Source organism: Grampus griseus (genome assembly GCF_964374135.1).
Source record: "Grampus griseus genome assembly, chromosome: 13".
Lineage (NCBI taxonomy): Eukaryota > Metazoa > Chordata > Mammalia > Artiodactyla > Delphinidae > Grampus > Grampus griseus.
Genome location: NC_139007.1, coordinates 20,479,914 through 20,506,774, shown reverse-complemented (window position 1 = coordinate 20,506,774; position 26,861 = coordinate 20,479,914). Strand labels below are relative to the sequence as shown.

General features: G+C 41.5%; 1 protein-coding gene and 1 pseudogene across 2 annotated transcripts; both read right to left on the bottom strand.

The window, feature by feature from the left end:
* On the bottom strand, positions 1 to 25,171 carry LOC309831400 (uncharacterized protein C6orf163 homolog; the record flags this gene model as incomplete). The annotated part of the gene is made up of 6 exons (XM_082668560.1): positions 1 to 181; positions 6,551 to 6,854; positions 13,038 to 13,240; positions 18,059 to 18,166; positions 19,607 to 19,701; positions 25,024 to 25,171. The coding sequence occupies 6 exons, from the start codon at positions 25,169 to 25,171 to the stop codon at positions 137 to 139; spliced, it is 903 nt and encodes a 300-aa protein (XP_082524686.1). The 3' UTR covers positions 1 to 136.
* Positions 22,344 to 23,099, bottom strand: LOC309831401 (density-regulated protein-like; annotated as a pseudogene). Its single transcript has one exon. The product of its transcript is annotated as a density-regulated protein-like (transcript).
* Positions 25,172 to 26,861: the final 1,690 nt, after the last annotated feature.

The window sequence follows — 26,861 nt, the reverse complement described above, 5'->3', positions numbered from 1 at the left end:
TAGAAATAGCTTTCCTTGGGAATACTGAGTGGGGGGAGAGGGGATGGGAAATACTTATGCACAGAGTGATATGTCAAGAATACTACCTGGTCCTGGATTTTGTTATGGGTCCTCAGCAGAGAGAGTCCAGTGGATCTTAAAGTCCAGTGGTAGGAAATAGCCAAAGCAGATGGAAAGAGTGCTATGAGAAATAGGAAATATCACATATGGTTAAAAGTAAGGAAAGGCAGATCGCTAAACTTGAATCCTTGCTAATTTTAAGACCTAACATGCAGTTGCTATGTAGAAAAGGATAATTTGAACCTCATTCAATTCAATATTAAAGTGTTTCTATTTAGAACTAACTAGAGTAAAACCATTTGTTTTCAATCCTGCTAGTTGGAATCAGATGGTAATGCGTTGAATGCGTCTGCACTTTTCAAATGGAGTGAGGATGCAGAATACCCAACCTCGATGTGCTTGAATTTTTTTTTTTTTTTAATGTTAAACCCCACTTTACTAGAGTTAGTTTCTGGACACATTAACTCATTTTTTTTAGAGAAGAGGGACAATGAATCTCAGCTTGCTTACAAGCTAGGAGATCACTTTGAATTCTGCATTTCTTAACTGCAAACAGATATAGCACTTGTAACAGGTTATAAATAAACTGGTTTTCAAGCACAGAGCCAGCCCCAACAGTAATAGTACACTATTTAAAAAGACCTAAGGCAATGAATTCCATTTCCAGTGGAAAAAAGGAATCATATGGTCTTGGACAAACAATTCTGATGGTTTATTTAACAGTCACTTAGTAGTTCTTCCTTGTTCGTAGAACTTTATGATTTTTTTGAGGAGTGAAGCATTCAGCTTTAGTGGATAAATCCTTGTTAGGCTAAGACGGTCATTATCATATCCCTCTTTGCCATGAATTGTCTTATGAATGGTCATATCAATCTGTTTTGGCCAATGAGTAATTAGGGGAAGGCTGTTATTGTGCTTATGAGAATGATATTTTTCTCTGAAAAAAGATAAATATGCATTAGGAAAATGACCATTTGGGCTCTTTTTCTGCTTCCTCCTTGTTTTGTGAGAATATGATACTTGGTTGCTGTGAGGCAGGACCTGAATGAACGCAGGTGAAGCACTCACGCATGGCCTGGCTTCCAATAACTGGACAGCAAAAGGCAACGGTTTCTTCTTTCTTCTTCTGAGTGATCTCAGCCAAGCAGAAAGGAGAGCTTATTAGAGGCAGCAGAATGTCAAAACCCTCTGTTCTGTAAACAAACGTGTTTTGTCAAATAGTGTCTACATGATGTCAGTGAAAAAAAAGGCCCCCAAAGCTAGAATATGCAGGCTATAAATAGGTCAAACGGAATCAAGGTTAGAGACAGTACCAGAGTGCCTTCTTTGTCACATAAAGGTCCAGTGATTACTAAATAGCCCGACCCCTGTGCTTTGTGACTGCTCTGGGGGTGAGGTAGCTTCTCCATCTCTCCTAGGGATGCTAGGCACCCGTTTCCCAGCCCACAGGTCTCCTGTCTCTAAAAACAAGGTTCTTTTCTTGGTGGAATGACTTCTATAAAATTTAACTACAGTAATTTCTTAGGGTCCTCAAATTAAGTTCCCAGATGGCCTCCAGGAATTAACATAGCTTCCTAAATATCAGAAACCATGGGAGCTGCATAGACTCCTACTGTACAGGAAGCCTCTAAGACAACTAAGAAAAATGCACTTTAAGCTCTTTGTTTGTTTGTTTTTGGCCGCGCCTCGCAGCTTACGGGATCTTAGTTCCCTGACCAGGGATCGAACCCAGGCCCCAGCAGTGAAAGCGCCGAGTTCTAACCACTGGACCGCCAGGGAATTCCCTAAGCTCTTTTAAAAGTAACTTTCCAAAATGGTTACAATTTTAATAACTTGCATGGGGCTTAGTATCTAAGATCTAGAGTGGCTTTTCTAGGTATTGTACTCAGTAATTGGTACCAGGAGAGTTACTAAGTGTTCTCAAGACAAGTTGTACTAAAAACTGGTTCACTCAGGGAATCTTTCTTTTTGAAAATAGCCTGACTTAGTCTCAATCAGATTTTGTTAGAAAATGTAAGTGTCCCACTGAGATTTCAAAGACATACCTCACTTTCAATTTTTCACTTGACATTGCAATTCTCACCTTTGAGCTTCTGTCTCCAGAACCCGCCAGGGACTCTGCCCTTCTTGACACCTGCGTGGTGAGAGGGAGCTCTGGGTTATGCCCCTCCATAAATTCTTCCCTGGGCTCCGCATCAGGAGGGTTCCTCAAGCACATTCAGGGAAGGCTGATCAATTCTTGGCTCCCAGCCCATGCCCACTGGAAGAGCAAGGGTACTGCACAGTAATTCAGACTTGCCCGCTACAATTCCAATGTGTTTTGAAAGCAGTGCACCCCTGACGCCTACTCAGTGTTTACACAGGCACTAAATTAGGCTCTGTGCTGTAACTGTGGAAAACACATGGCTCTGCAGTCAAACAATTTGTCATTTTTCAACAAGCGACTTTCCTTCTCTGAGTCTCAGTTTCCTAATTTTCAAAATGGGGGTAATGGGAGGCATCTTACAGGGTTGCTGTGAGATTTCAGTAAGACAAGGTTTAGTAAGGAATTTAGTACCATAGCTGATCCATAGCAGATGCTCAGTCAGTGGTTGTCGCTGTATTTTCCATTGTTTCTTTTTTTTATCCACAAGGATCATCCTTATCAGTGTCATGGAAACAAGAGACTGCTGAGGGCTTCCCTGGTGGCGCAGTGGTTAAGAATCCGCCTGCCAATGCAGGGGACACTGGTTCGAGCCCTGGTCCGGGAAGACCCCACATGCCACGGAGCAACTAAGCCCATGCGCCACAACTACTGAGCCTGAGTTCTAGGGCCCGCGAGCCACAACTACTGAGCCTCTGCGCCTAGAGCTTGCGCTCCGCAACAAGTGAAACCACTGCAATGAGAAGCCCGCGCATCGCAACGAAGAGTAGCCCCCACTCACCGCAACTAGAGAAAGCCTGCGCGCAGCAACGAAGACCCAATGCAGCCAAAAATAAATAAATAAATAAATTTATTTTAAAAACAAAAAATAAGAGAGACTGCTGAGAGGTTCCGTAGATGGGATTGTGGAAATACGAGAGAGGTCTCATTTTTAGTTTACTATCAGCTTTTTCTGCCCTTCAGAGCAGATTAGCCATTCACTTTGAACTTTAATTCTCAGGGGTATATCATCTTGGAGACATTCAAGCTAGAAAGAACTGTGCCTTGAAGTGATCAAGGTGAAGGATTTGGGTAAGAGTAAAGATACCGTTTCTTCAAATTGGCCTTGGGGCAGGCAGAGCAGAATGAGAACAGAGGACAGAAGAGGTCCCCTCCCCTCCGTGGTTCGTGCTGACTCCAGGCTCTAAGGCGAAAAGCAAGTGGGGTTCTGGGATCAGGTCAATCTGACCTGACAGAACCCCCTGTGATCACCCCTACAACAGGAGGGCTGAATAGCACTGTGGGGAAGCGGAGGGAGGAGTCCTCTGGTGGGCAGGTCAAGCTGGGATCAGGACAGTAACAAGATCTCTAACTCTGCCCTTACTGGAAGCATCCACATTACTTTAAAAACCCTAAGGGAGCTAACGGTTGGGATTGGGGTGGGAGCTGAGGGTGAAGTATCAATATAAACAAGGAAAATACTAAAAACACGGATAATTTATTCCAATCTGGTTGAAGCCTGAGAAACTAGATTCCTTTTTCCAAACCAAAAGTAAGTCGCCTGCTTTCTTTTTATGTTACGCACTGTATCACTGATACCAAAAGACACACCTTCACTGTGGCCATGAAGTGAATGTCTTCAGAAGATGCTTTCCTTCTGCTTTCCTTCCTTGTGCTCAGCTGCGAATCTGGTGAATGACTCCAATAACTCAGACACACAATCCTAGGTACAACTTCCTTTCACTTCTAGAAGGGACAAAAACGATGCCTGACATAGAGGACAGACCACGTCCTTCCAGTCCTCATTAGAGAAGCCACGAAGACACACACCTGCAGAGTCAACCAACCAGGCACCAAGGCCTTTACATCTGAACAAAAATAATGACGGAAGGCGTGGGCTGAAGACTGACTCTGTGGATTTGAAAATGGCTCTGACCCTTCCTCGCTGTATGACATTGAGAAAGTGACTTGACCTGTCTGTGCCTGTGTTAATGGTTCCTACCTTTCACAGCCTGCTGCGAACATGAATGAGTCCACTTGTGCACGCATGGCTGGCACATGCTAGCACTCCCCAGTGCCAGCTGCTGTTCTTATCTATTCAAGTCTGCAAAACCCAGGTCTCTCTCATGTAACCATCTGCCTGTGCCTTGTGATATTTTGAATTCCCTCTCTGTCACTAGCTGTGTGCCCTGGAGAAAGTTACTTAATCTCCCTGAGTCTTGGTTTCCCTCCCTATAAATTGGGGGCAGTTATAATTACTTTCAAAAGTCATTGTGAGGATTAAATATTAAGGTTTTTAAAGTGCTTCCCATGTAGAGAAAAGGAAACCCTCCTACACTGTTGGGAATGTAAATTGATGCAGCCACTATGGAAACAGTATGGAGGTTCCTTAAAAAACTAAAAATACAATCACCATATGATCCAGCAATTCCACTCCTGGGCATATAACTGGAAAAGATGAAAAGCCTAATTTGAAAAGATACATGCATCCCAATGTTCACTGCAGCACTATTTACAATAGCCAAGACATGGAAACAACCCAAGTGCCCATCAACAGACAATTGGTTTAAGAAGATGTGGTATATACACAATGGAATATTACTCAGCCATAAAAAGAATGAAATATTACCATTTGCAGCAACATGGATGGACCTAGAGAATATCACACTGAGTGAAGTAAGTCAGACAGAGAAAGACAAATATTATATGATATCACTTATATGTGGAATCTAAAAAATAATACAAATGAAGCTATATACAAAACAGAAACAGACTCACATAGAAAACAAACTTATGGTTACCAAAGGGGAAAGAGGTGGGGGGAGGGATAAATTAGGAGTATGGGATTAACATATACACACTACTGTATATAAAATAAACAATAAGGAATTACCATATAGCTCAGGGAACTGTATTCAATATCTTGTAAAAACCTATAATGGAAAATAATCTGAAAAAATATATATATATAACTGAATCACTTTGCTGTATACCTGAAACTAACACAATATTGTAAATCAACTATACTTCAACTTAAAAAAAGTACTTCACGCATGTAAATACGTACATAGTAGTTTTCATGTTATCATTTGTCAAAATGGGCTAACCACCACCCCTGTCCTGCCTATCCCATTGACTGCTATGAGAAGAACGTGCTGGAAAAGGCAGTGTAAAGTACTGTATAAATGTTCTGACTTCCAGCCCCTAGGCAATCGATTAGTATGGACCGCAGTAGTCCTGCAGAATCAGGAAGCTAAGCACTAGGAGAGTGTAGTCCATTATGCAGTTGTAAACACATCACTACTTTTATCATTAGGAAATGCCAGACCAGTCAATGTAAACAAACCCACCTAAGGCCTGCTTGACGATAGCACTTTTTAATTTACTGAAAACGGCTTTCCAGGTACTTAATTTTAAAGCCACCAATATAAGTTGGTGATTAATAATTTAAGGATGCTACATTAAAGTGGATAGATTTTTTTGGAGCAGTCTTTATGGCTTGGGTTTTCTTCCAGTTTAATTCAGTAGATGTTGACATTTGTTGGTCCTGAGCATTGCGGTACAGAATGCTTTTCTGCATTTTGACCTAAAGGAGATGAGTTCCAAGCACTCCTGGGCTTGGGTATAAACATAAGGGGACTCCCCATCCCTGAGGCAAGGAATCTGACCTCTAAAGACATATTTTTCTTTCACAAATGGCAAATATAAGAGAGTCCTTTCTGAATTATTTTATATAGGCTTCCCAGAATTTAAGTTTTATCCTATTGAATCTGAGAAACACTGCTTTTTTTTTCCTACAAAGCTATTGCAGTTCACAAAATAATAATCTTTAGACTAGATTACTAGACATACTGGATTACTAGACACACCTCTCCACAAAGGAAACCATCTAAGAACATGTCCCTTTACTGTTTTTTAACTGCAACAAATACTAAAATAGTTAAATGTCTGATGTAAACGTGAGTAAAGCCAGATACAGAAGTATGTTTAGACTTCTTCCAAGAAATCTTTTTCCCGCCTAGTCAGTTTTGACCCCTCTCACTGTTATCTCTCCTCCATCAGACTTGGAACCTCATCGTAGCCTGGAATGTGCTTTTGCATATTTTGGTTTTCCATCAAAATGCTCACAGCTCACTAGTCCGCTGCACATAACCGGGGATCAATAAATGGTTTTTGAGTGGATTTATTTAGTCTTTAGAACAATGTCTTTTGTAGTGCCATTTCAGATGAAGACTTCTAATCAAGAGTTGCTTGGCTCTCCAGAGTAATAAGACCGGAAGGCATTTTCTTTCTTTCTGGCAGAATAAAATCTGCATGTCCCGGTGAGAGCTGCGGAAACGTATAATTGATGTATTTTTGAAACGCTACCCTGGTTTCCTGTAACTCCTCCTCCAGGAAATCTTTCCAATTTGTCATGATTTCCAGTTGCTTCGCCATAGACAGCAGCTCCCGCTGAGTGTTAAGCAGTTTGTCCATCACATTTCTAAGCGTGGCCTGATGTGTTTTCTCCGCTTCTTGAAGCACTTTCTGAACCTCTTCTTGCTTCTGTTTCTGAGCCATGCAATAGTAGACGCTCATTTTATGTTCTTTTTCCTTTATCAGTTGGCTCACATTGTTCTCTTGATCCTTCATAACTGTGACACCAGCTCTCAAAAGTTCCTCCATGGCCTTTCTACAGAAAGGAACAAGGGTTGAATATTAATAGTTAGATGGATTAGCCACAAAAAAAAAAAGATTTTGTCTTTCACCGCAGATGTAGGAGAAATGCTTTCATGGTTTACATGAGTCACCAGTCTGAGACAGGCTGGTAGAGATGAGCTTTGATTAGATGTTAACAATAAAAAAATATTTTTCAGAGCAGGGAAGGTGCACATTGATTTCCCCACTGTGGGCTAGGGCGAGGCCACTAGTCTAGCGTCTAACGCTAACTTTAGGGACTCGAGTCCACTGTAGTCAGAAAAATATGAATGCAGAGATCTAAAAACAAATGAAGAAATAGCCTCAGATTTCCAAACCCCTAGAGAAAGTATTTCTATATATCAACCCAGCTACTCACCTTTAGCCAGAGGGGAGGAAACTGTCTCACAGGGTGAGTTTAGCCCTATTCTTGATTCTATCTGAGCAATACTCTAAGACAGAAGTCTCAAACTTTTTGGTCTCAAGATCACTTTTCAGTCTTAAAATGACCAAGAAACTCAAAGAACTTTTGTTCATATGGGTTATATCTAGTGACCCTAACAGTTTTAAAAGTTAAATGTCAGACATTTAACAAACATTTATAAATTCATGTGAAGTATCGATAAATCCATTAAACATTAACATAAAACACTTACCTCGTAGGAAAAATATTTTTTCTAAATCAAAAAACTTTTGGTGAGGGCTTCCCTGGTGGCACAGTGGTTGGGAATCTGCCTGCTAATGCCGGAGACATGGGTTCGAGCCCTGGTCTGGGAAGATCCCACATGCCGCGGAGCAACTAAGCCCGTGAGCCACAACTACTGAGCCTGCGCGTCTGGAGCCTGTGCTCCGCAACAAGAGAGGCCACGACAGTGAGAGGCCCGTGCACCGCAATGAAGAGTGGCCCCCGCTCGCCACAACTAGAGAAAGCCCTTGCACAGAAACGAAGACCCAACACAGCCAAAAATTAAAAAATAAATAAATAATAAAAATTTAAAAAAATAAAAAACTTTTGGTGAGAAAAGTGGCATCATTTTACATTTGTGGCAAAACTCTTTACTGTCTGGCTTAATAGAAAAAAAAGCTAGATTTTCGTTTCATTTCAATCTGTTGAGATATCACACATAAAACCCTGGAAAACACCACTACATACTCATGAGATAGAGTGAAAAGGCAAATCACATCTTAGTATTATTAAGAAAATAGCTTTGACCTTGGGGACCTGCTGAAAGGGTCTGGGCCCATACTTTGAGAACCACTGCTGAATGAATTCATAGGCCTCTGGTTATAATGTATACAATTATATAGAATTTATAGCAGCCAACTATAAACTCAATAGTAACTCAATGGTTAATATATTAACTCAAGGATTACTCAAACAAGTCTATGAGGCAGTTCAGTCTATGAGGCCTATTTTATAGATGAGGAACTGTGGCTCAGAGAGGTCAAGCAACTTGCTCAATTTCACTTAATTAGAAAAAGTGGCAAAACAAGTGCTACAACCCAGGCAGTCTGGGTTCAGGGCAAATCTCTTAGCCACTGAGATACACTTCTGTGGATATCTCCTGATACCTAGTTGGAATAGAACCTCTAAAGATTTGAGGATTAAAAAACCTACAAATGTTGAATTCGAGTATTTATGTTGTTAATAAAAACCCTCCCCTCTCTGCCTCCTAGTCTAATACAGTCCTTCCAAGACTTACCCCAGCTTCTACCCTCCAAGGTGCAGTTTTCTCATTGTCTCTGATTCTTTCAACTTGACTGTCAAACCTGACAGATTTTCCCAATCTGGAGGTAAACATCATTTGTCCTGAGCCTCCAGCTGCTATGCTATTTTTCTCATTCCCTCTCCCACCAACTAGGCTATATCCATTATTAATAAAAAGGGTCACCATTTATTGAGTACTTACTGTGTCCCAGGGACTGTGCTAAGCAATTTACATGCACTATATCTCATTTAATTTTCACCCACTGAAGCCGGTTCTATTTGTATTTATTATCTCTTATTATTCCCGTGTAACAGGTGAAGAAAGTGAGGCTTGGGGAGATAGTTATTGTTCAATGTCACACAATGGAGCAAATTGGAGAGTTCCCGCCCTTCAGTAGAACACATTGCCTGCTTCAATAGCATAAGAGATCACTATACATTTCTTATCAGGAGGGCAACACACTGAAAATAACATTTTAGAATTGTTATTCTGATAATATCAGGTAAACTGAATCCGAGTTGGGTGAAGTAGAGAGACCAATTTGTACCAGTTTGTAACATTCTGAGTGTACAATGATCTAAATTAATGATGAAAGAGAAAGGGATAGGAAGAAGGAGAGAAAGGGGGAAATCCAAGAAATATTACAAAGTCACAAGTGCCAGAATCCATTATTGCTAGGATTTAGGGGCTACAGAAAGAAGAGGAATCAAAACCAACTTCCTGATTCTCAGCCCAGGTCACAGGACAATAGAGGCATAGATAGTGTTCAGAAGGTGCGTCTACACAAAACCTTAGGATTCAGGCTGATGATTTATAACTTTAGGATGTTGGTGAGATCGTGGAGATGATGATCAGAGCCCATGGGGCTTAGATCAGAAGGCACTGGAAGGCATTTCCTTGAGCCGGCCCCAAATCCCCAAGGAGGAAGTTACACCCCTTCTCCAGAACCACGGCTCCATCACAAGCAGGTGTGAGCTTCCTACTAGGTCAGCCTGGCTTTCTCTGGACCCACACAGAGGTGGTGTCCATCTAAGAGGCTGACTAAAAAGCTCCACCAGAGCTGATCTCAGGTACATCTGCTCAAACTGTACCTTAGATGACACCAGCTCCCACCCTCCATGACAGCCCCCTTTAAACTCCTTACTACCAAAATCTGTTCTCGCTTAAAGGGATCTGATATTTTTTTAAATGTCCTTTCCAACTTTCGCCAGTTATTTTCCCAGTGTTGGTACAGCAAAAACCAACACTTCATTTCTCCATAGGCAATTCCTAAGTTACGCAGGGATCTGTTTCCAAAATTCATTTGTGCATCCAATGTTTGGAGAAACACTGAACGTAGCAGATCATTTGCCAGGTGAGCCCACAATGAGCTATTTCACTTGAACTACAGGGCTCTTAGCACTATTTTAATTAGCTATAACCAGTGTCCTTATAAGGAAAATATATTCTGATGTTCCACCTGAGACGCTGGGAACCTATTGCACCTGGTCTGCAGGAGGATTAGTGCTACCCATGCTGGGGCTGCAGACATCAGACGGGGCGGGGAGGAGAGGAGGCATCTCCAGAGTCCAACCTTCAGCAGCGCGTTTCTATCTCTGGGGTATTAATGCTCCCAACTTCCCTTAGCTCCGCCTCGTTAAACTCCCCACCTTCCCCTCCATGTGTTTGCTCATGCTGTCCCCACTCTTTTCAGTCCCTCACAAATGGGACCTCCTCCCTTCTCTCTAGGGCCCAAACCAAGACTAACTTCCTCCAAGAAACCCGCCTCACCACACAGCCCACACACTCTTTGCTTGATCTTTCCAGGACCGAGAACTCCTCCAGCACCCATGTGTTCTTTGCACAAGTCCCTCTAGCCTTGCTCAAAGGGGACAGCTATGCTTTACTTACTTCACATAATGTTGAGGCAAGAGCCTTATTCCTCAGTGCCCGAGCTCAGAACCACAGCCCCAGAAGGCACTTGATGAACTCTGGTGAAGTGAGCAGGGTGGCGTAAGGCAAGGTCACAAGCTTCGGTATCATACACACCAGGGTTTGTATCTTCTCCAGGTGACCTTGGGCAGTTGCTTAGTCTCTCTCTAAGACTCAGCGTGTTCATCTGAAGATACGAAAGATGACTGAATCCCCCAGGAAGGGATATGAGGATTCAACGAGAAGCATACAAAGGGCCTTGCATGTTCTAGTGTGGAATAAAGGGCAGCTGTCACCAGGAATTACAGCCATCACCACACACATTCCTGAGCAGTCATTTCAGTCATGCCTTTGCCTTGGGCAAGTAAATACTTAGAACTTTTCCGAGCAAGATGTTTATTTCTTTTTTCTTTTTTTTTTTACCTTTAAGAGAAAGAGTACAGTGTCTCCTAGATAATCTGTTTAGAACTCAATCACCTCAACCCACAAAGAAAGTTTTCTGAGCATTTAACAAATTTGTCACAATATGTAAGTATTCTGAAGTCTTGAGTGAAAGTTTATAGCCAAGTAAGAGATCCACAGTGGAATTCTCAACAGTGGCCCTTCTCCATATATTAATTTCTGCAAATGCTCTAAAGAACGCTGGAATCTAGCAATGTCTCGAAATAAGACCTGGTGTGCTGCAAAGTGGGCTCAGCTGACTGGAACAAGCTTGAACCTCTGATAACTATTTAAAGAACACCCATCATGCGCGAGGTTCTCTGCCAGGCACCTGGAACACATCAATAACAAAATGGACATGCTAGATGGATATACTTAAAATAACAGGCATGGCAGTTCCCTAATCTTAGTCAACTGGCTTAATGAAAGGTGGCTGTTGAACCTAACAGAGGAAAGAGCCAAAGGGGGACAAAAGCGAAAGAGGGAAGGAGGAAGCAGGAGGCTGCCGGTGTGTGTGAAGAGAGGACCCAGAGGCTTCTTCAGGATGGACAGAGCTCCTGCAGATGGAGGGTGGGAAGCAGAGGGAGAGGAGAGCCACCTTCCACTGCTTTGGACCACAACTCACTCAGGAGTAACCACCTTCTCTAACTTTCTCCTGAAATCCTCTTCCCTCTTCCTCCTCTGCCTCACAGTGACTTACAGCCTGTGCAAGAAGCGGGGACCACCGAAGAAGCCGCGGCTGCAGCCTTCATTCCTATTTATCTGCACCCCCTACAGAATTTTACCTTTGGCCCTATTCTAAACAGTTCTAACAAGGACGATTTTACCCATTAATTATATACAAACAGATCTGTTAACTCAAGCAGCAAAGCAAGAGACAAGTCCTAGCCCAGGAGACGGAATACAAAGGTTTCAGTTTTGGTCCTGCTGCTTCAGCTACATGAGCTTGGTCAGGTTGCTGAACACCTGGAAACCGAGGTTCTCTCTTGGCCACTAGGGCTCCGGATTGCTGTCCTGTTCAAACTGGCCAATTCCATCAAATGTTCATTACATATTATAAAATGGTTCCTTTGGTATTTTTCACACATATATATATGATCCAATTTATGTAAAAATTATTTCAGATTATGCACATATATAAGGCTGTAAATACATCAAAAGGGCACAGAAGGATACAGACCCCGTTCTTTAAAATGATCGTCTCTGGGAGACAGGGACGGGGTAGGAAGCAGTGAGTTGGGACTTTGCAATTTTTGCTCTCTATATTTCCATAAGGTCAACTTTGTTTACAGCATTATGACTTGTGTAATAAGAAAAAGACCAAAAGTAACCCATCCACAGTAGTGTATGGTATGGGCTAGAGAATGTGAAGACTGACTTATATGTGTCTGTGGAAAAGTATTTCTTGATTCCTCTCCGTCCCTAAAACTGGAGATATAGAATGAAAAACACAATTTTTACAACAGTAGTTATCTCGCGAGAGGGGGGAAAGGAAGGAAATGAGGTTGAGGAAGAACATGGGACTTTTTAATCCCTTCAGATGGCTGGTAGGCCCTTGAGTATTTGTGTTATTTTTCTTTAAACCACACACACACACACATATTCTACAATACACTATATATTGTTCTCTATGTTTGATATATTCCATAATAAAAATGTAAAAACAGGGCTTCCTTGGTGGTGCAGTGGTTAAGAATCCACCTGCCAATGCAGGGGACACGGGTTCGATCCCTGGCCCGGGAAGATCCCACATGCCGTGGAGCAACTAAGCCCGTGTGCCACAACTACTGAGCCTGCGCTCTAGAGTCTGCAAACCACAACTACTGAAGCCCATGCGCCTAGAGCCCGTGCTCCACAACAAGAGAAGCCACTGCAATGAGAAGCCCGCGCGCCGCATTAAAGAGTAGCCCCTGCTCACCGCAACCAGAGAAAGCCCGTGTACAGCAACAGAGACACAATGCAGCCAAAAATAAAAATAAAAAATAAGTAAATTTTTTAAAAAATGTAAAAACGCAAAATCTGGGAAATATCCACCTATGTGCTTCAACCTTATCCCTTTCTCCAAGTTGATTCTGACAGAGTAAGACACTGATTTGCAGGGGTGCCCCCTGGAGTACCTTCTCTGGGCCTGGATCTCCTCCTGGGCTATGTGCCTCTCCTGGGCCCGGGCTTCCTCCACAGCCTGGACTTTCTCCTGGTGGCACTCCATCATGATCCTCTGGATCTTGCGGACCATGCGTTGCTCGGCAGCCAGGCGTTCTCGCTGCAGTTCTTGCTCCATGTTTTGATGCAACTCCATCTTGGTCTTAGATACCATTTCCTTAAGCAACAGAAAAACTAGGTTTAGGTGTTACAGCTTTGATGTTTAAAAACGTTATTCAAATCATAATTCATCTGCCCGACGGAATGTACACCAGTTAAGCCTAATGATTTAAAAGAAGAGTGTATTTAAAAAAGAAGCAGACTCACAGATATAGATCTAACTAATGTTTACCAGTGGGGAGAGGGAAGGGGGAGGGGCAATACAGGGGGTGGGGAAAAAAGGGGATTATGGGCTTGTATGAAATCATGTGTGTGAAACTTCTGAATATTGTAAAGCACCATAGAATTTAAAATCTTTCATTCAATAAAAAAATATTTTTTTAAAAAAGTAAAGGAATACAGAAGAAAAAATGGAAAAAGAAAAAAAACTGGAATGGTATATCCATACCATGGAATATTACATGGCTATTAAAAGGAAAAAATAAAGAAGAGTGTATACTATATGGAAAAGTTTCATTTATAATGATGTTAAGTAAAATCAGAAATGCACAAACTAGCATAAAATACGTATATAGATAATATTGGAAAGGAATTGCAAGAAGAAAAGTAATTGGGTCACAGGTATTTTTTCTTGATTGTCCAAATATTCTATAATGTCCTATTACCTTTATCCATGATTAGAAATACAGAACATGATACTGCTTTAGGAAGTCAGTCCTGGAAAATGGCAGAAATAATGACTATGAGAGTCTCCCGGGTAGGAGGACACCTGAGGCCCGGGCAGCAAGCACCGCACACGACCGCAGTCACAGGAAGCTGCCTGCCAGTCCCCACTGTCGTTCTGGAGCATTCCAGCTCATTCGAGCTGAGGGGCTCTTCCTCGTTCACAAAGGGGACGGGAGCAAGGGCTCCACTGCGCCAAGGTAGAAGGACCTGTGGAGCCTTCAGCCGAGTAAAAAGAGGAGGCACTTGCCAAACCAGGACCTGAGGGAAACAGGCTCCCAAGGAAAACCCTGTATCCCTGGAAATGTCCACTGACAGCACAGTGTGACAGGCACAGTGCTAGGACCGATGCTACAGACAGAAGGAGGCTGGAATCCTCCTCGGGACTCACTGCCTAGCAGAGGAGACCCAGACCCCATCCTGCAACCAGTGGTTTAACAGAAACACATGCCAGAAAGGAGGGGCAATTAATTCCATCCAGGAGTTTCAAAACTTTCATTTAAAGGTCAGTTTGTATCTGTTTCAGAGATAAGAGAGAACATAAAGAAATAAAGGTGCTCAATATTCTGTGATAACCTAAATGGGAAAAGGATTTCATAAAGTACAGAAACATGTATAACTGAATCACTTTGTTGTATACCTGAAACTAACACAACATTATAAATCAACTCTGCTCCAATATTAAACAAAATTAAAAAAAAAAAAAGAGAATAGGGGCTTCCCTGGTGGCGCAGTGGTTGGGAGTCCGCCTGCTGATGCGGGGGACGCGGGTTCGTGTCCCGGTCCGGGAAGATCCCACATGCCACGGAGCGGCTGGGCCCGTGAGCCATGGCCGCTGGGCCTGTGCATCCGGAGCCTGTGCTCCGCAACGGGAGAGGCCACAACAGTTGAGAGGCCCGCGTACCGGAAAAAAAAAAAAAAGAATAAAAACAAAAGAAACTAAGTTATTTCACAGAGTGAGTCAGTGGAAGAACTAGGAACAAAAGCAGGATTCTCGCCCACCAGCTACTCGTTTCATTGCTGGCTGTGATGCTGGGGTCTTTCCAGAGATTCATCAGTTTATTTTCCTTCCAGAAACGCCATCCGGGCTTATAAGACAGTGAGGTTCCTCCCTCCCTCCTCCTCCCTGTCTCCCAGAGACAATCACTGAGCAGGGAATGGAAGGTTCTGCTACAGGTAATAAGCCTGAGTCTCTATCTTGTAGTCAGAGGCCGTTGTTTAACGCCTTACGGGATATTTCAACTTCTTAGGGACTATTTCTGGGTTTTCAAGTACAGTTTCAGTAACTGAGATTGCTGAATGGTTGAACCTTAGATAGATGAAGTATTATCATAATACATTTCTATTTGAATCATAGAATTTAAAAATGACACACCAGCCCTTTATTTTGACTGGGTTCTGAACAAGGATTCAGAGAATTAAACCCTGTCCCTCTTTTATGTAATGGTTTAATAAAATCAAAATCATTTTACTGCCTCATACAGCATGTCCAATACCTATTTAAAGCTACGAAAAAATAATTCAATGACCTACTGTTTGGCGGTGTTCTTACTCAATGGAAAGCCTTCCAGTTAAATTACTTTTACTGAAATGCATTTTGAGTGAATCAGCCTCTACCTGGAGATAAGAGACAGCCTCATGAAATCCATGCTCTTCACTGTGCAGATGTTTGACAGACCTTCCTTTATTACACAATGCCTCCCTCATGAGAAGTTTCTCTCAGGTATCACATGGAGGAAGATCTGGGCCATCTGAGTACCGGATTTGTTTTTACCTCATGGACATGGTGATTCATAGCACTTTCCTCTGTGCATTGACTGTCAGAAAGCTCAAGGGCCAGCTATGGTAACTGCACAGGACCTCGTGGCACAGACATTTCTAAGTTTCGGATTCACACCTGACTTCATTCTATTTCCTACTCTCATTTTCCCTTAGCTTCCATTTTATTATTTACTTTTCAATATTATTGTATTTGAATAAGATAATATTAGCACCTTTTCAAAATCCTATCTATCCATTGGACAAGACCTGGAAATTTTATTTAACAGCAAGCATCTGACACCCAAATTCTTAACATCACAGAAGAGCAATACCTGGTGATTTCTACGTCCCAGAATGTAATGCTGTTTGGTTCTAGAAGAATTTGGTTTTCTGCTCTCTATACGGGTAATCTCAAACTTTAATATGAGAGAATATGTGTGACTTTATATGTGTTTATATCCAACTTTAATATATGTGAGAACCACATGGGCTGCTGGGTAAATACGCTGCCAATGACTCTGTAGGTCAGGTGGAGCCCAGGAATCTGCAGGTAAGTAGGCTCTAAGGAGGTGGTTCAGAGACACCCCCTGAGGAGCAATAACGATGTCTGTCTGAGGACCCTACAGCTGAAACAACCCTCCACATCCCTCTTAGACAAATCACTCATTCATCATAATAATAATAAAAAAAAAAGCCCCTGAGACTTTTTTAGAATAATTTGGAAAGGTCAACCTCCCTCTTTAAACTTTTTTAGGACTTCTTCTATTTTAACACTAAGTGCATCAACTCAACACAAAGACTATATGTGGTACCATCAAACTACCTAGAGCAAGACTAGGAGGCAGGCTCCTTGCAACAGGCATCACTTCTAAGCTACCCTTGCCTCATCACACCCTAATGCCAGGAGGGATATTTAAAATGTGGATCCTCTGGCTGCAGCACAGGACAGGGTCCTAGAAGCCCACACCCATGGAAACGGTTGCCCCTTCAAATTGCTGGGCTGCGGGAGGTCCAGGGTGGTGAAGGTGTTAGGGGCCCGGGGAGTGGTGATTTACCAATTGATAGAGGAGTATTTCACTATTCAAGAACCAGTGTGGCCATTCCAGTCCCAGCTAGCTGAGCAGCAGGTCTATCTGGACATGCTATAAACGCTCCTCCTGTTTCGGAGTGAAATCAGGGATGGCCACTGGAGCCAAGCAGGGAGGGTCAACCGTCCCTTAGGAGCCCTGGGGTGGAGCTCCCTTTCCTGCCAGAAAGTTTTCTGAGGACAGTCTATTTAATCTCACCTGGTACAGAGCTGACACATGGCAGGTGCTCACGGCCGAAACGAGAGACAAAAGGGCCCATGGTCCCTGAACTGTTTATTCGTTATGTTCTTATTGAATTAGGCCAAACCTGGGTCCACACTTCTGCCACTTTCCCTCCAGCCTCTGCCCAGGAATCATTACACCTGCATCGTGCCCTGTTCTGTCCCTCCTGTGACCCACATGTGAAAATAGTTCTGTTTTTTCCTTTGAGCAGAGTTTGGGACTGAACTGTGTGAGGAACCCCTGGGTCTCTGCCTGGACAGTTTACTGACTACCCAGAGTCGTGTACTGGAACAAGTTACAGGCTGGAAAGAGTTCCCCTCATTGTGTGACCTCTGGTCCTGCAGGAAATACCTGAGAAACAGAGGTCCCTCTTGGCATTGCGGTAAACGCAAACTTAGGAAAAAGGATGCAATCAGAGAGCTCAGGAGAAGGGAGAGAAGTGCCTGCTTCCTCTGTTCAGCCCGTTTTCACACTTACAAAGTCAAGGCACCGTCCTGGCACCGGGACAAGGGTGGTAGTGAGGCAGACACACCCTTATGAAGGCTGCAGGCAGATGGCGATCACATATTCAACAAGTAATCAATCCTCCAATCTATTTACTTACACCAGTGCTAGGTGGTGATGCTGTTAAAGAGGGCGGAGTGACCAGGACAGTGTATGGGTAGCAGGACAGAGGTGATCAGGTAAGGTCTCCCTTGACCAGTGATGTCTGATGAAGTGCAGGAAGAACATTCTGGCAAAGTCCCCAAGGTGGGAAAGAGTGTGGTGCATACAGGTTTGAGGGTCCAGGAGAAGGGCACTGAGAGGAGGAAAGAGAGCCAGTGGCAAGGGATGTAGAGTGCAGGCAGGGGTGCCTCCTTTATACCTTAACCCCATAAAGGTTTGGGTTCATTATATCAAAGGCCATTCATTATGCTTCATTATGCCAAAGGGATTCTCTTGCACCCATGCATCACTGTTGCCATGGAGTCCAGCATATCTTCTGTGAAAATCCTGGGCCTCCCAACCAACCTCCATGGAACACGCCAGAGCTTTTCACTAAAGTACCGCTAAAAAGACAACAAACAAGCCACTATAAAAACCTGTAAATCTTTTTGATGTTCCTCTTTCAGAATCTGGATTTTCATTTTGTGCATGTCATTTGCTTCTTCAAGGGCTTTCTTCACTGCTTCTCTTTGGCGTTCATCTGCCTTTGAAAGAGTTCATTTATTTATTAATATGTATCAGGTTTTCATGTTTAATGAAAACTAGCAACCACCCTGGGGCCCCTGACTACTGGCTCTGTTCCCATCTCAAACCTCCCATAGCAAACTAGGCCTCAGCCAGAGATGCCCTAACACGGCCCAAACCGTGGCTAAAATCACTGTTTCAGGAATTGCTAAGGAGAGCTTTACTGCAGCCTGCTGGGTTGTCTTTTTTCTTTGGCACTTTATTTCTTGCTTGATTGACTATCAAAGTCATGTATGCTCATCGCAGAAAATCTGGAAAATACAGAGAAGTGGAAAAATGCACAAAGCCTGAAATTACTGAGAAGGGAGGCTGAGTACCATCCCAGATCCCCTGCATCAGGGTCTTCAGGAAGAGGTTTCATTATTTTATTTCAAGAGAATGCCCAGAACATTAGTTATATTTAAATTGTATATTGTAATACTTATATTTAAATTGTACATTATTCACAAAAGCATTCTCTTGTGTTAGGGTAGTTAATTAATGGCTCACAATCAATTTAAATTTTATTATTATTGATAAGGATACATATCTAGTAAGATTTTTATTTCTATTACCCTTTGCACTGGAGCATTTTATACTTTCGAAGTACTTTAATACCAAGCTTTTGCTGGGACTAATGCTGGGCAATTCCAACACTCTTTGCTATGATGTTTACTTTATAGAGAAACCGAGAAATAATGTTCTAGCACTGTGGGTTGTCCTGCTCTCAAGGAGCGCTAGTTTTCTTTAGGAAGTCACGTATGGCATTTTCTCTCTAACTGGAAGAAGTGGGAGCTGGAGGATTGAGATTCTGCTTTGCTGAAGTGTCTGGGATCTGACCGTGAGCCCCAAGACCCTCAAATTGCCTCCACGGCCCTCGGCAGTCGCATGGACAAGGTGTCAAGGACTTTGGAGCGAAGGGGTGCTGGGAGAGGGGGTGAAAAGGAGAGTCAGCTATGACGCAGCATTTGGAAAAAAAAGGCACTTAGGGGCATTACACACTGCACAAACGAATGATCTACTATATATTAAATATTAAGCAATAATAAACAACTACAACAAGAATGTCTTTTTAAAAAGGTTTTAATCCCATGAGAATAAAGGGAGCAGGCAGGAGTCATCCACACAGAGGGGCAATTTAGACAGAAGGAAGCTCCTGATGATTTCTACTTCTTACTGAGCACCTACTGTGTGCCGGGCACATTATTTCATTGAACTCTCTCAATAATCCTCCAGAGTGAGTATTACTGTTCCTCTTTTACATTTGAAGACGCCAAGACTACGGAATTGAAGAACTTGCTACCCTGGTCCCACAGACGCCAGCATTCAAGTCGGTTCTGCCTGACTCCACTCTTTCATACAAATCCAAAACGTGAAAGAACCACAAAGATGCATTCAGGTTGATTTCCAACTTCCTTTACCTTAGCCCATACGGCAGCTTCTGCTTTTGCAATACGTTCTTTGAGTAAAGCTTCTTGAAACTGCTCTCCTTTATTCAGAATATCTGTCCCAATATCTGTGTGTTTGAAGAGAAAAAAGAAATCACAAATATCCACAGACTGTTTCTTGGCTTTCCTTTTCACTGTTATCGAGTTATTTATTAGAGTTATCTAAGAAATATATCCTTTCAGGAAATGTCAGTCTTTAAAGATACCCATGAAAGGGGTAAGTTCTTTTCTAACTGATTAAGAGGGAACTCACAGCACTGTGTATCAGACCCACTCCACAGGGAGGCAACTGGGGAAGTAAAATAAAAAGTAAAAAAAAAAGTAAAATAAAACTACACACCAAAGAAAAAAAGTACATGTAAGGTCTGCACCTGAATTAACAGTATTGATCCAACACCAATTTCCTGGTTTTGACAGTGTAGCAGCATTATGTAAGGCATCAATGAGAGAAGCTGGATGGGAACTCTCTGTTCTATTTTTAAAACTTATCAGTCTTCAACTATTTCCAAATAAAAAACTATTAAAATATGTAAAAAATATTTTAAAACTTAAAAGAAAACCCCACAAGCTGAGGGCCGATTCTGAAGGTTCTAATTTACCGGGTCTGTGTTGGATTAGTATTGTAATAGGGAAGAACAAATCTGACTCCATATTAGATCTGTTTCTTTTACTTTAACCTTTGTATTCTATTGTTTTGCTTAGAGTTAAGAATGTTGCCTATAGCCTGAAATTTACAGGATAGCCCATTCTCAAGGTTCTGACCTTTAAAGGTGTTAACACTTCCCCATTCATATAGAGATAAAAAGTTGCAGAACAGAGAATAAAATTTGTCTTGTTGGAGGTTACAGTAACATCATGACCTGACCTACCCAGACAGCTGCAAGAACAAAGGATTCCTGCACCAAGAAGTCTGCAACAACCAGCCACCCCCCACCGCCCCTTTTAATATAAAAGAAGCCTGATTTCTGAATGGGGTACCATGGTTCTCTAGGACGTTAGTCTGCAATCTTCTGGGTCTGCTGGCTTTCCAAATAAAGTCGTTATTCCTTGCCCTGAGTCACTTGATTTACAGGCCTGTAGTATGGTGAGCAGAACAGGTTTGGACTTGGTAACAGTATTTTTTTTTTTTAATGGGTAAATTTGCTTTATCAGATAAATTCACAGTTAATGCAGAATTTCACTTTCTTAATTTATATTAAAGATTAAAGATAATGTATCTTTATTATACATACTAAGATTTCAATTATTTTAAAACCCACTAATTCACTTAATATTGCAATTTGCATGACAATAAACAATGAGTTCTAACTTTCTTAAAGGTGTGTATAGCAATTTAAAATACAGTGAGTCTTCTTTTCAGTTTGTAGCACCTGACTTAAGACCTTTATAAAAACAGATTTTAAATTCATTTAATGTACTCATTAAGATTCATTATCACTGTTTCTCTTGTAAGGAAAACAAATTTCAATTGCTATTTCCCAGACTATATTGAGCAATGGTGTATATTATTTTCAAATAGTTAGCAGAATTTTACTCACATAAATTTATAGCCAGAAAAAGAACTCAGCTTCTCTGAATGCCTATCCACTCAAAACAATGAAAATAATGTATAAAATAGATTTGAGGGTCTGACCTCCTATTTAACATTATCAAACTTTCCGAGTATTCCTAGAAAATATTTTAAAATATATGCAAATATTCTACCATATGACAAACCATCATTTCTTTAACCATTTCCCAACTGTTCATCTTTATCATTTGTAATTTTTTTACATCATGAATAGCACTTTGAAGAGCACCCTCAACCATAGCTTTAAGCCAGACATTATATCTTTAGGATAATGTCAAGAAGTGGGTCATGGGCTTCCCTGGTGGCGCAGTGGTTGGGAGTCCGTCTGCCGATGCAGGGGACGCGGGTTTGTGCCCCGGTCTGGGAGTATCCCACATGCCGCGTCCATGAGCCATGGCCGCTGAGCCTGCGCGTCCAGAGCCTGTGCTCCGCAACGGGAGAGGCCACAACAGTGAGAGGCCCGCGTACCGCAAAAAAAAGTGGGTCAAACAGTGCAGATGGTTTTAAGGCTTTTAATATACTTTACCAAATAATCTCCAGAACAGCTTGAACAACTATTACCAACAATATGTTAATAGGCCCACAAAGTGAACTTGGCTGGTAACAGTGAAGCAAATTCAACTACAGATCCATGAGATGCTCAAGCATCTCAAAACTATCATACCAAAGGAGCAAGGAGACAGTTATCACTGGTGATGAAGCCAAATTCAAATTCTTCAAAATATCACTCAGCTTAACAACAAAAAAATCAAGATTTGATTAAATCATGATTATTTAAAAATAATCAACAGAAAAGCTTTCCACAGAAAGTCGTTTTTTCAAAAATGTCCCCCCGATGCAGGGGACACGGGTTCATGTCCCGGTCCGGGAAGATCCCACATGCCGCAGAGCGGCTGGGTCCGTGAGCCATGGCCGCTGGGCCTATGCGTCCGGAGCCTGTGCTCCGCAGCGGGAGAAGCCACAGCAGTGAGGGGCCCGCGTACCGCAAAAAAAAAAAAAAAAAAAAAAAAAAAAGTTAAAAAGAAAACGTCAGTACCAAATGACCAAAATTTTTTATTTGACTAAATTCTATTTCATGCATAAGCATGACACCCTCTCCTGTTTATTAGACTTTGGCAATAAAAAAAAAAAAAGCAGCCTTGTACAGAACAGTGAAAATGCCAGGGGTGAGCGTAGGCTACAGTTTTACTGTAGGATAAATATATATATATATATAATTTTTTTTTTTTTAAAGACCTCTTTCCCTTTGGCCATATCAACAATCAGTTCAGATCATTAAATACAGACAAATTTTCAAAATTGCTTCTTCACTTCTCCACGATCTTCAATGCTATTATCATCCACTTCTGGCCATTTTTCCTGAATGCCATCACTTATGTCATCTGTAAAGTCTCCCTGAATGCTGATTTCATCCTCCCCTATTACTGAGGCACCCAGGAGAATTTCTGAGCAAAAATCCTTTGTGCTTCTTCAAGATCGATTTCAAAAGTTGCAAGGCCACACACTCTTGTTACATATTTCTTCTTTGCTCTGGGAATTTTGGCTATCGTAACCTTTTGTAGTACAGTCTTCTTTTTTTGTTTTGTTTGAGCCCTTCCACCTCTTTTGTTTTTTCTTCTCTTCCTCTTCCCCTGCTGTTCCTTGACCCTCACTTCTTGTTCCAGCTTCTCATTCGGGTGAATTTTCTACAGTAAGTTTTGCAAACTCATCTGAAAAATTCTTCTCTAACCATTGTCGACATTTAGCAACATCAGACATATATTCACAGTACTCTGTTGGTAATGAATAGACTCCCCAGTAAAGGATTCGAAGTGGGTAAGCTGCATCTAACTTGGTATTGCTCCTCGGGTCTCCTTTGCAATCATGCCCACCGGATTCAGAAATGTCAGCAGCCATTTCAAAACCGTGGTGGTCGCACAGTCTCCGCCATCTCCACGCTCGCCACTACCACCAGCTGAAGTGACACATGAGACTCCTCTTCCCCGGCCAGAGCCGCCCAAGAGCTCGGTAACAGTATTAAATCCAATGAGTCTGTGTTTGGATTTAAAAGTTCTGTAGGACACTGCCAGGGTTGAGAACTACCCTATGCAATACCCATTAGCATTTATACAGACATTTCAACATGCTTTAATTTATTCACTTAATGTTTGGATTCAAATATCCTAGGAGGCATAAGGAATCAACCAATAAAAGCATATTAAGAATAGATATCCACTGCTCTGGGTGTAAAAGGTCAAATCATTATAGAAATAATAATTAATAAGTCATACTAAACAGTTACTAAAAGTTAAAAGCAGTTATCAGTTTTGGTATTGATATTTTTAGAGGATGATCCCAATTTGATCTCCCGCTACATTTTAGCTTTTTCAAAACACCGTCCATTCTCTAGCTTCTTACATGTTCAAAGATCAGGAGTGAAATTTAATCACCACTAATTTAACATATTAAGGAAGAGAGGATATGAGAAGTATTTTGAGAGTTCTTAGGAAAACACTTTTAAGGCTTAAAGTCAGACTGAAAAATCTGACGGAGATGAGGAGAGAAGGAAACCTGTAATTACAACTTGATTTGCTTACTAGAAGTGTATATATGGGGGGGAGGGATAAATTGGGAATTTGGGATTAACAGATACACACTACTATATATAAAATAGATAAACAAGGACCTACTGTATAGCACAAGGAATTATACTCAGTATCTTGTAATAACCTATGATGGAAAACAAGCTGAAAAAGAACATATATTTATATAAAAGAATATATATTTTATATATATTTTATATAAAATATTTTATATAAAAATTTAAAATATTTATATAAATTTTTATATTTATATATATATAATGAATCACTTTGCTATATACCTGAAACATGGTAAATCAACTATATTTCAATAAAAATTTTTTAAAAATACAAAAGGATTTAAAAGAGGAAGAAAAAGAAGTGTATATATAGTACATATTCTGTTACCCAGATCTACCTACTTTTATGTCACCAGCTACTAATATAGTTTTACCATATGCTAACGCATATATATGGAATCTAAAAAAAAATGGTTCTGATGAACCTAGTGGCAGGACAGGAATAAAGACGCAGACATAGAGAATGGACTTGAGGGCGGGGAGGAGGAAGGGTAAGCTGGGAGGAGGTGAGAGAGTGGGATGGACATATATATACTACCAAATGTAAAATAGATAACAAGTGGGAAGCAGCCGCATAGCACAGGGAGGTCAGCTCGGTGCTTTGTGACCACCTAGAGGGGTGGGATAGGGAGGGTGGAAGGGAGACGCCAAGAGGGAGGGGATATGGGGATATAAGTATACGTACAGCTGATTCACTTTGTTATACAGCAGGAACTAACACACCATTGTGAAGCATTATACTCCAATAAAGATGTATTAAAAAAATATAGTTTCTTTCACCCATGTATTAAGGTATTACTTAGAGATATTGCCTCTCCTATGTGTATGGAAGGTGCCCAATTATGAGGAAGGGCAAAAAGAACTCTCAGTTACTATTATGTGCCAGACTTTAGAATAGGTACAAATATTTCATTAAAGCCTCAAGACAAATCTGCAAGATAAGTATTAACATACCTATTTACATATAAGGAGACAGACTGAGAGACTAAGCATACTGTCAAGGCACACAACTGGGAAGTGGAGAACTGGATTTCAACCCACATTCTTCTCATGCCAAACAGACACCCCTGCAGGACAAGCAACTTTGATCAGGAGGGCTGATCGAAGTCTACACATCAGGAAGAATGTCATATAATGCTATGAAACATTAGAACAAAGAGAAACAGCAAAGTCACTTACCCAGTATATCTTTGTGAGTGTAAAAGCGTGTCTTAAATGGCTTGTACTCATGGATCTGTTTGAAGATTTTCCCAAAGGGGGCTGGTGGAATTATCTTATTACATACAGCACAGCAAACAAAGTTTGTGTAATTCGGATTTCTGATCATAATTAAATTTGTCTTTTACTACGTACAGCCAAAACACTCTTTTAGGATCAGAAAAAGTAATTTTAAGAAAAGCTAGATGTTTGAGAAAGCTGGAAGAGGTTCAAGGTTTGAAGATAATGCTAGAGGCCTGCAAGGATTAAATGATTTGCCATGATTAGGTAGTGGTTATGTGCCTAATGGTAAAGAATGGTAATGAAAGCCTCTGCCATTATAAGGTCTGGGCACTGGATTTGGGAAGATTTAAGCAGTTGCTCCCTCCTAGACTCTAGATTAAACTGTTAACTTACTTAGCAACTGTTGCTAGGTAAGACAAGCTTTGCTCATAAAAGCGACTAGAAATAATGACTAAAGGGAACATGGTACAGCTGTTCATTTCCCAGATACCTTCTGTATTAGTTTCCTTCTGGGGTTGTAACAAATTACCACATATTTAGTAGCTTAAAACCACACAAATTTATTCTCTTGCACTTCCGGAGGTCAGAAGTCCAAAATGAGTCTTATGGGGCTAAAATTAAGATGTTAGCAGCACTGGTCCTTCTGGAGGCTTTAGGGGAGAATCTGTTTCCTTGCCTTTTCCAGCTTCCAGAGGCCACCCACATTCCTTGGCCCATGGACTCACATCAATATAGCCTTTTCTCTTCCTGTTTGCAGGGTGACATTGCTTCTTCCTCTGATCATCTGCCTCCCTCTTATAAGGACTTCTGTGATTCTATCAAGTCCACCCAGATAATAAAGGATAATTTCCCCATCTCAAAATCCTGAACTTAATCACATCTGTCAAGACCCTTCTGCCATATAATGGAACATATTCACAGGTTCTAGGGATTAGTATCCAAACATCTCTGGGGTAGCTGGGGGAAAAGGAGTATTATTCAGCCTGCTATACTTTCTGTTAAATGGTTTGTTTTAAAGAATTGACTTTTGGGGCTTCCCTGGTGGCACAGCGGTTGAGAGTCCGCCTGCCGACTCAGGGGACACAGGTTCGTGCCCCGGTCCGGGAAGATCCCACATGCCACAGAGCGGCTGGGCCCGTGAGCCATGGCCGCTGAGCCTGCGCGTCCAGAGCCTGTGCTCGGCAGCGGGAGAGGCCCGCGTACCAAAAAAAAATTTAAAAAAAAGAAGTGATTTTTTAGGCCAGAAAAGGAGGGAGTTTAATTTTTTTCAGGTTATCTATAAATATGTTTTTGTGCCATGGCAATAAAACTGGGAAATATCACAAGTGTCTTAAAGGAAAATTTACTTTCATTAAGCAAGCACTCAAAATTACTAAGCTTGGTTTTAAAAATCAGAGTTAACTAATTTGTTGTCCTTGTTTTAAAATGGAAAGTCCTACATCTCAAGAACCCCCTTGATGCCTGGCAAACTGGGACAGATTGGTCACCAGATAAGGGTATAAAATAATAAGTAACTTCACTGTTTACGTCAGGAAATTCTTATCAACTTGTCAGTTGAACTGCTCGCTCCTCTGGGCAAATAGCTCTTCTATCAGAAGAGACTGCTTCCCTGGGCAAAGAGGTCGCTTACACCTTATCAAAGGTTCACTTACCAAGACTTGCTTCAAGACTGAATCTCTTATGTTACTGAGTTTGCCCAATCTCAATCAGATTCCTGCACTGGAAAACATTTCTCCTACCACTTGAACCCAGACTACAAAAGGCTGTAATTATCTTGCCCTGAGCATTCCCTCCTT